Source organism: Tachypleus tridentatus, chromosome 8, assembly GCF_004210375.1.
Source record: "Tachypleus tridentatus isolate NWPU-2018 chromosome 8, ASM421037v1, whole genome shotgun sequence".
In the NCBI taxonomy this organism is placed as follows: Eukaryota; Metazoa; Arthropoda; class Merostomata; order Xiphosura; family Limulidae; genus Tachypleus; species Tachypleus tridentatus.
The window spans coordinates 115229235-115242593 of record NC_134832.1 but is presented as its reverse complement, the minus strand read 5'-3'; the positions used below and the strand labels follow the sequence as shown (position 1 = coordinate 115242593).

Genomic DNA, 13359 nt, shown 5'->3' with positions numbered 1-13359 from the left:
GTTCAAAAAATACGCGGACTGACGTCATAAAACAAAATGTACTTTTTTTAGAAGTTACAGGTCTGGGACCCCTTCAAAGTACTCTCCTCCCCAACACACACATTTATTCCAACGGTGTTTCCACTTGTTGAAACAGTCCTGGTATGCTTCTTTTGTAATGTCCTCCAGCTCCTTCGTCGCATTTGCCTTAATGTCGGGAATCGTCTCAAATCTTCTTCCTTTCAAGGGTCTTTTGAGTTTGGGGAACAAGAAAAAATTGCAAGGAGCAAGGTCAGGTGAGTAGGGGGGTGGGGAAGAACAGTGATCGAGTGTTTGGCCAAAAACACATGAGTTCTGAGGGCTGAATTTCGCAGCAATGAGGTGCATCTTCAATTTTTCAGTCAAAATTTTGTAACAAGATCCAACTGATATCCCACACTCTTCAGCAAGCTCCCTGACAGTCAGATGTTGATTTGCCCGCACCAGGGTGTTGATTTTGTCGACGGGTGGGTCATCAGTTGACGTGGAAGGACGTCCAGGACGCTCATCATCTTCAATGGACTGTCGACCATCCTTAAAACGTTCATGCCACTTGAAACATGCCGTACGCTTCATAGCAACATCACCGTAAGTCATGTTAAGCATAGCAAAAGTTTCAGTCGCAAATTTTCCAAGTTTAACACAAAATTTCACAGCAAGTTGTTGCTCCTTCAGGTCATTCATTCTGAAATCCGCCAAACAAAAAAAATCGCACTTCACTTAAAACTGCGTAGCTAATACACAAATGAAGATATCTGCAATCGGGAAATGGCGTTGTAATCAGCTGATCTGTGCAAACCTAGCAACACCAAGCAGATTTCCCTGAAACCAACTGGAGCCACACAATTCAAACAGTCCACGTATTTTTTGAACAGCCCTCGTATGTGTGAATGACATACTGAAGAATAGTATACATTTGTAACCCACAAATTTTACTTATGTATATTTATATGGAGAGGCATTGTATCTGTTCTTATCTTATCATATACATGTTCTGGTGTGTGTGTAGATTTTACTACATATATATTTTGTAAGCTCTCTTTACAGTTAAACAGAAATAAGAATATTTCATGAAATCTTATAACATCCTTTTCTAGAAAACAATCAATATACTTATCTTGCAGATAAATAAAGAAGTCATTATGGTGAGTTGGACACACACTTACTAAGAGTTCTTTAACACTTTCAGCATGGCCTTGGTCCCTGAGACCAACCTTGTAACTGTTTTGTACTTGTTACAGGTTTCATGTTATAATTTTTAAATTAGTAAGCAAATTTTCACAAAATTTGGCAGGTTAGCAGTAAACATTACAAGTCTTTTATACTCAAAATATTATATATTTTTTTAAGTCATAAAGAATGTTAAGTAACATTTTTCCATGCCTTTTTTATTTTCACATGTTGGATAATGTTGCTTAATGTGAAAAGTAATTTTCGTTTTAACATTAAAGACACTTTTATGCATCAGAAAAGTTTTAAATTTCACATGCAAAATTCTTATAATGTCCAGACAGTTATCAAACATTTCTTGAGAAAAACTTTATACTTTATCAGCTATTTTCACTATCAAATATCTGTGAGGGTTCAGTTGATTTCACCAAATTTGTAACCATCATAAAAAATAATAAACACACAAGTGTTGCCTATTTCATTCTAGAATGATTATAAATTATAACATGAAAACATAAATGTTTAGACCAAATACCTTTATTACTTTTATTATACTGACCTTTCAGCCATGCCTGGTTAACAATACAGAAGTCACAATGATGTGGAACATATGCACCCATCTTACCACAACAAATAATATAAAATGATCTTTAATTTTTACATATGATTTGTCTTGGCTGTGTTTTTGTAGACTAGTATTTTATAAGTCACATTTCAATTATCATACATTATATACGTGTATCAATTACTACTCTTTACAAACAAGTTCTTAAACTTGTTTTCTTAAAATACAAAATGGTAAATAAAGAAATAAAGCAAACAATAATTATCTCTAAGTTACAACCTTTGTATTTGGTTGCTGCTTGTTGTAGCTTGCTAAGCCTTAAGAAATTTTGCATTTGGAGGATGCAAAAAAAAAATTTTGGCACAGATAGCTAAGTTGCTATATGCCATAAAACACCAAATTATTTTTTAGGTTTTATATATATATTTGAATGAACAAAAACTAATGAATTACTATATAAATACCACAGAATTCCATTATAAGTTATCAAACTTAGTAACTAAGCTGTATTTGGGTCTGAAAATATATGTAATTTTAAACATACTAAAAGACTCATTTTTCCTTATCATATCATTCTTTTGAGACAAGAAATGGTCCCTTATATACATTTACTTCTGTATATAAGCTCAGAATGTCCCCCTTGTGGCTTTCTATCAGTGCTGCATTCAACATACCACACACAAAAATTGTTGTTTAGGTATGTTTTTAACACTTACTTTCAAATTAAATAATGTAAAATATGCAATTTGAATTGTTACACACAGTTTGGTACCAAACTGAAGCAGATAAATTCATGAAACAGTGGTTCAATAAAACATTGAATGCAATGACATGGCCTTTGACCTACAACTCATCTGGAAATGGGTAAACAGCAACTTTCAGTAAACTCAATTTTTAAAGTAACCATTTTATTATAAAGACGATCTTTTGTGTGTAAATATGTTAGCATCTATCATCCAGTTGGATAGGATGATTATGTTTTTGTATGGCAAATGGTATGTAATTAGCATTTAATAAGGTCATTGGGAATTTAATGACACACAAAAAAGAAGGAAAATGAATACTATCTAACACTGTACATTATACAATTTTTGCCTCCTTAATGAGACCCTCAACTAATTTTTATAACATAGTTATCAACATATATAAACAAAATAACATGAAAAGTAAAGCCAACTAATTTTGCTAAATAATGTTTATGATAAATATGTATGAATTAACAGAATTTGTAAGAGATGAAAAACATCATAAAAATGAGATTTTATTATAAAGAAAATCTAATCCACAAATCTAACAGTATGATCATGTAAAAAATATTGTAAAACAAAAACAAATCTGAAAATTTTGTATTTATTGCATATATTGTTTAAACTTATTTCAACAAATTGAAATTGATGTTTCCAATGATTATTGCTTCAATTATTCCAAAATTTTATTTACCTAATTTACCATTAAACTGATTGTCACAAAAAGTATTGTTTAATTGAAGGTAACATTTTCCTAAATCAAAAATGTATTTCTTATAGATAGCTTTTCTCAATTAGCACCATCCTCTATTGGTGCAATTTTCCATGTTAGTTTCATACTTCTCACTTCTGCATATCCACATTTTATGATTATGCAGCAGCTCTCCAATAAAGGAATCATGATTCATCCCCTATTATAACTAGTGTCCTCTTTGTATTTGCACTTGTTAACTACTTAAAGATTGGTCAGAAGACTACCACATATCCCCAGCCAGAAGGGAGACTCAATATGAAATGTGAGGTGGTAAGTATCAGAAATAAATTTGCAATTTAGGAAAATGTAAATTTCTGATAAAATATATATTCTCTACCCACACAATATCTGCAATCTATATTTAATTGGTGGAGGTTGGGCTAAAAACAATCCTCTTTTAAGAAACACCCAAAAAAAACTTTTGGAACCAAAAATGAAAAGATTACACCACAGTGGAAGACTGTATAGTATTCAAGGTATACTATCCATGTTTTGCAGTGAACTAAAAGGTGAAAGAACATAAATTAATGATAACCCTGGGTGTTGAGTGGGTATGACACAACAGAGAGTAATGGCAGGTGAAGCCCATCCAACAATTGGAATTGTACATCAGTTCCATGGTAGGCAGAGGATCACCTATTTCTTCACCACAAAACTGGAATTGGCAGAAAAGAAAAGCTTATGTATCAAATACCTTCTCCAGTTGCATGCATTTCCAAACCAACCAACACCTGATCCATCATAAACTGATATCCAGCAGATAGCAAGAAGGCAGAAAGCCCTGTGGAGATGACACCTCAGTCCAAAACCAAGTGATATTAGAAATGTTTCTTCCAGTCAGCAGTACAAGAAGAATGTTCATTCGTACACAAGTGGGAATGAATTTGCTGCATACAGCGATCACTAACACCTAATCTACCAGGAACTAACAACCAACAGGCAGTAGGAAGAAGAATTGCAAACCTGAGGTGCATCTCCAGTCAAAAATCTGGCAACAATTGGCAATTTTTATACAGTTCACAGGAAGAATACTAGTCAGAAAATATATGGACTTAGTTAGATGAATCATTTCCAACCAACACCTAACCCCCATGATCTGCATCCAGAGCATGGTAGGTAAGAGGAATGCCTCAGTCTGAGGGGCAAACTGCTCTGTCTTCCCCCCCTCTTTATATATATAGTTGTAGCATGGCTACGTGCTTCAACCAAAACCTGGCAGTTTCTGGAACCGTACATCAGATCTATGGTAGGAAAGGAGATACACCATCAAAACTTGATTCAATTTATAACCAGGCCATTTCCAACAAACACAATAACACCCCATCCATAAAAATATACACCCAAAGGATGGTAGGAATGAGGAATGCCATGATGGAAAAAAAGCAATCTAATCTATATATTAATATGATATAGTAGTGCTACAACTAAAACCTGGTGGCATCTGGAATTGTACATTAGGTCCTCAGTATGAAACATGATATGCCATGTACTTCACCAGAATGCCATTGCCTTGCTCTTAACCAAGTGTTATGACACATTGCTCAGGAGGACAGGCTTTCATGGCACACCACTCTTGTAGTTTGGAGCTGGTAAGTTGCAAGGACTCTTACACCCAACAATAGGAAAGGAGGGAAAAATGCCTTAGAGAGTTCAGAAAACCACATCAATGGAGACGATGAAGGTATGACTGCAATACCATATTCTGAAAAGCAGAGCTACCATGTAGATGGAGTCAATCAATCAATACCTGGCAGCATCTGAAATTATACACCTGAATGAGTATCAATGCCACAGAGCACCTGAGATATGCAGCAATCCCTGTCTGCTTTACTCATGGGTGACCATGAGTATACAGTCTGGGATTTACATATTTATGAAATTAAAGACCATTAGAAAGAATTACTACTTGTCTTATAGAACACCCACCCCATCTCTATGGTGTGCATAATCTAATCATACAAGACATCTAGTTTGGAAGAGGTGACAATTGAATAGACAGACACACACAATCAACAATTGACATCATCTGAAATTGTATGTCAGGTCTGCAGTATGAAGATTGATTGATTGATTAATTGATTTAGTGTTTTATGGCACAAAGCAGCTAGGCTATCTGCGCCAAACGTCCGTTAAAAAGGTAAAAATAAATTAAATGTAGTAAAATACATAAAAGGAAATGAAGGTAAAACAAAACATCATTGAAAAACAGAAAAAGCATAAAACCAATGTTGACACCTAGTCAACAATGTTAAGAGAGAAAGCAGAGTAAGAGAAGTTGTAAAGTACTTACTCCAGCAAAATGGTAATGGTCATAACCAACCAGGAAGACTAACAGGTAAGTTCAAGAACCACCGTCAGTCACCTGAAGTTGGCCTTTCCAGTCCTGGTTCCGGGTTATGTGTCATAGCAGCCATTATCAAAATGTAAAATAATAGAAGTTTTAAAAGACATATAGCAAAATCGTAATAATGAGTAGCCAAATGTCCAGTAAAAAGGTAAAACTAAAGTAAATGTAGTAAAATTTGTAAGAGTAAATGAAGGTAAAAACAAAACAGCAATTTAAAACAGAAAATTGCATAAAACCGATGTTGACATCCAATCTATAAAGTTGTAAAGAACTTCTGTAGCAGAATGGTAATGATCATAACCCACCAGGAAGACCAACAGGCAAGTACCAGAACCACCGTCAGCCACCTGAAGTTGGTCTTTCCAGTCCTGGTTTTGGGTTATGTGTCATTATGGCCAGTACCAAAGGGTAACGTAATAAAAGTTTAAAAGACATGCAGCAAAACTGGAATAACAACTCGCCAGGACGACTAACGGGTAGTTCAAACAGCAGCGTTAGTTACCTGAAGTTGGCCTTTCCAGTCCTGGTGTCGAGTTATTTAATGTTTTGGCCATTTTTCAATGTCAAATTGAACTAAAGAGAATGAAACTGTGAAAAGGGAACCACAATTAAAAAGGTGTAATGAATAAATATCCAACACTTAAATGAGATTAAAAAGATTAATGGCCATTAAAAAACTAAAAACTTTATCAAGGTGGATAGTGTCACCATCACCAATAACACTGTCCAATGTTACAGATAAACCCTGGAAAAAAACATGTCTAAAATATTGCCGTCATTGAGAATTGTAACAATGGCAAGAAAGTAAAATGTGGCTGATAGTGATTTGAGTGTTACACAAACTACACACTGGTGCATCAGTTCCAGATAAAAGAAAATGATGAGTTAAAAAAACTGTGACCAATGCGTAGTCTAGTTAGAACAACTTCCTCCTTCCGCACCTTACGAAAGCTAGATGGTCAAAGCCCAATATAGGGTTTTATTTGAAAAAGCTTGTTGTCGCGTTGCTCATTCCAAGTGGACTGCCAGCTGGCACGGAGCCGAGCCTTGAATACAAGACCATTGTCCATGTACAGAATAGGCACAGTGGTGACAGTGCTGGAGCAGATAATTTAACTACCGTGTCTGCAAGCTCGTTCCTGTGAATACCAACATGGCCTGGTATCCAGAAAAACTGGATAGAAGTAGCAGTTAATGAGAAATGGGCCAGTCGGTTTTGAATATCAGCGAGAACAGGGTGTGAGCCAATGTGTAGCGATTCCAGAACCAGTAGAGAACTAAGCGAGTCAGTATAAATAGTGCAGTTGGAGTACTGCTCAGCTTCAATATGATCCAAGGCAAGAAATATGGTATACAGTTCAGCAGTGAACACAGAAGCTGTAGAGGGGATTTTGTGTGCAACCACCGAACCACAGCAGAGCCCACTGAATTACCTGATTTGGAACCATCTGTATAAATGGGAACGGAATGATTGTTTGAAAGATGTTCATTAAATAAATGACGGTACTTCCAATCTGGAGTATCTGCTTTTTCAGATAACTGAAAGAAAGGTCACATTTGGGGTCTGTAATAAGCCATGGTGGGATGGGCTGACCTGTGGAATCTGCAATGTTATCCAAGGACAGACCCAAGTCATTCAATTGTGCCTGGATGCGAAGGCCAAACTGAGCAATGGCAGATCGTCTGTTCTGAAACAGTACGGCCCACTGAGGAAGGAAAACACATTCCTAGGTGGGATGCTTTAGTAAGGAAGGAAGTTTCAAACAATATAGTAAAGATAGTTGCAAACGGCGAAGGTGCAGAGAAGGTTCATGAGATCCAACGTATAAGCTTTGAACTGGAGAGGTGTGGAAAGCCCCAGTGCTGAGTCGAAGTCCTTGGTGATGAATGGGGTCTAGCATCTTTAAGGCTGAGGGTCTGGCAGAGCCATAGACCATTGATCCATAGTCGAGTTTTGATTGAATAAGAGCACGATATACCTTTAACACAGAACATCGATCTGCTCCCCAACTGGTAGTAGAGAGGACACGGAGGATGTTCAGTGCTCTTGTGCATTTGACCCGTAGCTGCTTTAAGTGTGGTATAAAGGTCAGCTTACAGTCAAAGATAAGCCCCAAGAACTTGATCTCAGGGACCACTGGCAGCAAAACTTCACCAATATGAAGTTCAGGATCAGGGTGAATACCCCGTTGGCGGCAAAAGTGCATGCATATGGTTTTAGAGAGAGAGAAATTAAAGCCGTTTGCAATAGTCCACTTCAGTACACGATTGAGGGCAGTTTGTAGTTGCCGCTCAATATATCTCATGTTCGACGACTGACATGAGATGTAAAAGTCATCGCCATACAGCCCATTTGCAATAGTGAGAGGGAGTTGTTCAGTAATGGCATTTATCTTTACACTGAAAAGTGTGACACTCAAAACACAGTCGTGAGGGACTCCAAGTTCCTGTACAAAAGAACGGGAAAGTGTCGAACCCACATGAACTTGGAATCTCCTGTCCATTAAACAATTTTTAATAAAAATGGGTAAATGACTACATAACCCATATAAATGGAGGTCTCGCAAAATGCCTTACCTCCATGTTGTATCATAACCCTTCTCAATGTCAAAGAATATTGATACAAGATGTTGGCATTTGAGAAAGGCTTCTCTGATTGATGTTTCAAGTCAAATTAGGTGGCCCATGGTGGAACACTGTCGTCAGAACCTATACTGGGTGGGCGAGAGGAGGTTGTTTGATTCGAGGAACCAAACAAGAGGAGTATTAACCATCCTCTCTAAGGTCTTATAGAGATAACTCATCAAAGCAATTGTACAGCAGTTTAAAGGAATCTTGGGATCCTTTCCAGGTTCAGAGAAAGGTAGGACAATAGCCTGGCTCTAGACATCAGGAAAAACATTCTTCTGCCAAATTCAGTTAAAAGCAATCAGAAGTATAACAAGTGAAGCAGAAGATAGGTGGTGTAGCATTTCATAGTGTAGATCACCAGGTCCGACTGATGTACTGCCAGACCGATGAAGGGTCAGTTTGTGTTCCACCAGTGTAAAGGGACAATTATAGTCACAGAGACAATCAACACGAAAGGAAAGAGGTGATCACTCTATCCAAGTCTTGTTGGCTAAGAAGGTAGATGATGAAGTGGAAGTGCTAGATACCCAGCAAAAGCTTTCACCTAGAGTATTGGCGATGTTCTGGGTATCAGCTACTTCCTGGTCATCAGAGAGTAAGATCAAGAGTGTGACAGAATTATATTGCCCACTGACCTTTTGAATCTTGTCCCATATGACTTTGAAACTGGTGGTAGAAGATATGATGGTTGCAAACTTAATCCAAGAGTTTGTATTTTACTTCCAGCCTGTATAGATTTTGGAAAGTGTCACCTAGAGAGGGTAATAATTTCAGGATTTTACTAAACCACTGACTAGATAGAAGACAAGTGGCTGGTAGCACCCACCACAAACTCACTGATCACAAAATGTTTTAAAGTGTAAATTTATTATTTAGTTTATATCACGTTTCATTTCTAATCAATAACTGTACTGATTAATGTTGTATAAACAGATGCATACCTGGGACAATGGGTCAAAACTGAAGTTATCCGATATTTTCTTTACACAAGATCAGTAGAGAATTACTGCATATTTTAACTGGAGACCATGTTGTAACATCTAGTCAACATTAGTCATTTATTTACTAAGAGAGATATGTTATAATAATCTTTACAAACAATCTGTGTGAAGAATAAAAGTGATAACCTATAGAAGATATATATCATATGAAATGAGTGGTTATTTGAAAATTACTTAAAAAGCTTAGTTAAAAATAGGAAGATTAATACCCTGTTAGAATAATGCAGTGGTTTAAAGTTAAGAAGTCAGTGTACTCCCTTTTTTAGCTTGCATAGAAAGGACATATGGACCTATTCAGGTAATCAAAGATTATCGATTACTGAATGCATTCGTTAATTAATTAGTATAAACTACTAATCACCCAAATCTAGTATGTGTGTGTGTACATGTGATAGATTTCAAAAAGTGCTAATTCCACAAGCCAACACTTGGTTATATAATGTAAACTATAAACATGAAAATGATGAATGTTTTATTGCATTATTCTGAGGAATGATTAGTGTTTTGAAGTGTCTGTAATAGTTTTTTTAGCTTACCCTTGGTAAATCCTTTATTTGGTTGGCATCAAGAAACAGTTCTTCAAGTGTTCTTTCATAGGCAAATACTTCACTGGGAACATCATTTAGACTACAGTGGCTGTACTCTAGCACTTGAACATCATCAGTCTCTGACCGAAAACATGGACAGTGCCTGAACACTGGAGACATTACACGCTACTTCTACAAGAGAAAAAAATAAGAGGAAATGTTACATAAATCATTTTAAGTGTAATTTATGTATCTATGGTATTTGTTAAACAAATATGGCTAGTCATGTTTTTCATATTACATTAATAATTGTAAATAATGAAACAAAGTTTGTGACTACCCAGAATTCTGTAAGAACTTTTCATGACAGATAATGCATACATTCTTCCAATCAGTTTCAAACTGTTTAAAGCTGTAATGTTATGAACTCTATATGTGTTATTGTATAAAATATTGTGAAATAAAGAACTAAGAAAACATCACTGCAATAGTTATTCTGTAATTTTCAACTATATGTTTTTTTTCAGAAATTCTATAAAGTAATGGACAAATTATCAACTGTACTGTATCAACTTTTTTGTTTAAAATGTATACCTCAATTATATACAGTAAACTGCTTTTCCTTTATAAACAGCTACATGAAGCTGATAACTGTAAAACTAAATAAAAAAAAAATAATTCTTTTATTTATTAAGAAGAATGTTACCTGATGGCTTCACTATTAATTTTACTGTTACAAATCAAACATTTTAAATAATGTAAAAAAGTGTAACCAAAATTTTATTGATTTTAATTTTTAGAATATTCTGATTGTATACAGTATTATCTTGTTATAACAACAGATGTTATAATACTGTGGTACTTTGGCTCCAAAAGTTTAGTACCATCTTCTACTTAGCTCAATGCCATGTGGCTTCAGATGTTAAAATCATTACATTGTTACAAAGTAAAAAAAAAAAAGGAATGCAGCAATGAAGTGCAATACCTGGAGATTTGAATATTAATTTCTGATGTGAACCTGATATTGGAATCTAGGGAATTAAGGTATGAGAGGAATTTGAAATGTGACTAGATTGTTAAAACAGCAAGAAATTGGCATCAATTTAGCATTAGTAAAATGCAAGTTTAAAGTAATATGGGCAGTTTTACAGCCACTTGCATTTATGGTAGAATATAAGACTATTGGCTACTGTTTGGTCCAATGGAGATTCCATCTATCTAGTCATAAATGACATAATTATAGATGAAATGGTTTAACTTTGTTGAGTGGGCAAGAAATTCAAGGTTTTTTTTTTTTTTATGAATGAAACCAAAATACTGGTCAGTGTCAGTAGGGTTGAGACAGGGTTGCCATGTCATATATTGAAGCAAGTATAGGGTAGCATTAAGCCTGCTTACTTTTGGTATGATTTCACTTACCCAATGAAAATACTGATTGTTTTATATTATATCTTCTTTTATCATATCTATGTTCTTTTTGTACCTATTTTCCCTATTTAAACAAACAGTTATTTTATGTAATAGACTGCTTTAGTAATTAGTTGTATTCATACTTGTTCAGCATGAGTGCCTTCCTGACTAGTTGGTCATAACACTTCCTCACCTATAGTGCTTTAAGGTGCACATGGCTCCTGATGGCAGCATTATAATGGGGCAGCACTGTATTACGCATTATCTTTATTTCTTTCATAACTCGTAAATTTCTACTAATGCACCATAGTAATAATTTAAATATCCTTAGCAACTCAAGAATTAGGCTATAAATTAAACCAAGAACTTTAACTGTCTTTAAAAAAAATCCTTTAAAAGTAATAGTCTATTCTACTTTGGAATGAAAGGGTCTATTACAGTATAAAGAAAAAAAATGGTAGTTTGTCTTTGGGGTTATACTATTAACACTTTTTCCAAATAGATGTACGAGTGAAAACTAATCTTATTTTTCTTATTTTTGAAAGAGGTGTACAATGTCACTTAGGAAAACAAAAAAACAGATGCCTTTCCACAAAGTTAAGATTGTAATAAAACAACAGTAGACCATGAGATCTTCCAATTTAGTTAAAAATCATCAAAGAAAGAAAAAAATAAATATGGATAAGTCTGGTATAATATGGTAAAAAAAATCACTAAAAAAAGAATTATAATACAAAGTTGAGAAATACTTTTTTTTTGCCTAAAGTTTATTCTTTGGGGTCTATTATTCAAAATTCTCTCTAAAAATTCTACCATTTCTGTGTAAGGATCTATAAACATTAAACAAATTACATTTATTGCACACTAATACTAGAATGAAACACAGTAAAACTTGTAGTAATGCCTATATATAAGAAATAATTAATATTTGAGTGTGATATCTAAGTACAGATCACAGAACTAAACACTCCTTGAATTAAAGGTATTAAAAACAAAAAGTTGTCAGTATCATTACATTGTGAATACTCTTTTAATATAAAAGGGTATTCCAAACATTCTTTACACAACTTGAATAACAGAGAAAAATTTTAAATAATGTGTCAGATTGTATGGTATAGGTATACATACAAATGTTAAAAATAGGTCTTTAGATTTAACTAGCTAAAAGCCTAAAGAGTCACAAGACCACTGAAAAGGGTAAATAATTAGTCCCAACCTGAGTTATGTCAACTTACTATCACAGATGGCACCATTAGTATTACTATTGTTTATAAGTATTTTAAAAGACAATTTCCTGACTGATTATCTACATAGACATACTTATAAACCGAACAAGTTCAGCAGGCTTGGCTTTTCATTGGTACACCCATAATAAGACTAAATCGTTTGTCCAAAACACTGACTATACTTTCTCTTTCTAGTCTAGTCTCACAGTCATACACTGAATCACTCAATTAGTGAATGATGATGCTACGCTAGTTATTTTCATATAATTATATATTTTTCGAATCCCATCAAATTATATACTGCTTCCACAGGTTAAAATTTACAGTACAAAATATATTTCAGTTCTGAGGTTTGAAATTCATTATTATTATTACTAACTTCTTCAAGTTCTTAGTAAAACGCAGCTACCTTTGCTCAATTGGGGTTACATTATCGAAGTTATGTTTATTATTTAATATATATAAAAATACCGATTTCTGAAGTGATAAAAATGCTATAAAAGTCATGGATATTTCAATTTACATCATAGAATATTCATATATTAAATTTTCAACAAAACTACCAAAATTCTATTCAAAAAAAGAAACAAATCTCACCACGAAAGATCAAACTCCATTATCGGCTAACTAAGCGCCACCTATGACGCAGTTACAGACCAATTTTATGACGCCATCTGTTTTGTTGCGTTAAATATGGTTTATTTCTGAATTACTGGTTTTATAATTAATAAAATATGATTTTGTATTGCCTTTAAATTTATTTCAAATTTTGTGGTTATAAATATACAGAAATGAACGAATACGTTTGATTCTGAAGCTTTTATTTTGTACGTTCAGACAGGTTTTTTGCAGTAATTAATAAAAGCTGTTTTTTATACGTATATTCAAAGACAATATTCTAATTTGATCAATAAATTTTCATAGAAGTGAAAAACCTGTGATTTTGTTATACATTTTGTGAAGC

The 13359-nt window shown here is 34.4% G+C and overlaps 1 protein-coding gene across 3 annotated transcripts in view; it reads right to left on the bottom strand.

Annotated features, from left to right (window-relative positions):
* LOC143223255 (uncharacterized) overlaps nt 1-13044 on the bottom strand; it is a 69611-nt gene extending 56567 nt beyond the window's left edge. For all 3 annotated transcript variants that reach the window (XR_013012789.1, XM_076450963.1, XM_076450964.1), the window contains exons 1-2: nt 12993-13044; nt 9769-9951 (exon numbers count right to left, since the gene is read on the bottom strand). Coding sequence is in view for 2 of the 3 variants with exons in the window: in XM_076450963.1 (XP_076307078.1) it covers nt 9769-9939 (171 nt within the window). In the remaining variant the exon portion in view is untranslated. The remainder of the gene's footprint in view (nt 1-9768; nt 9952-12992) is intronic.
* Between the last annotated feature and the right edge of the window lie 315 nt (nt 13045-13359).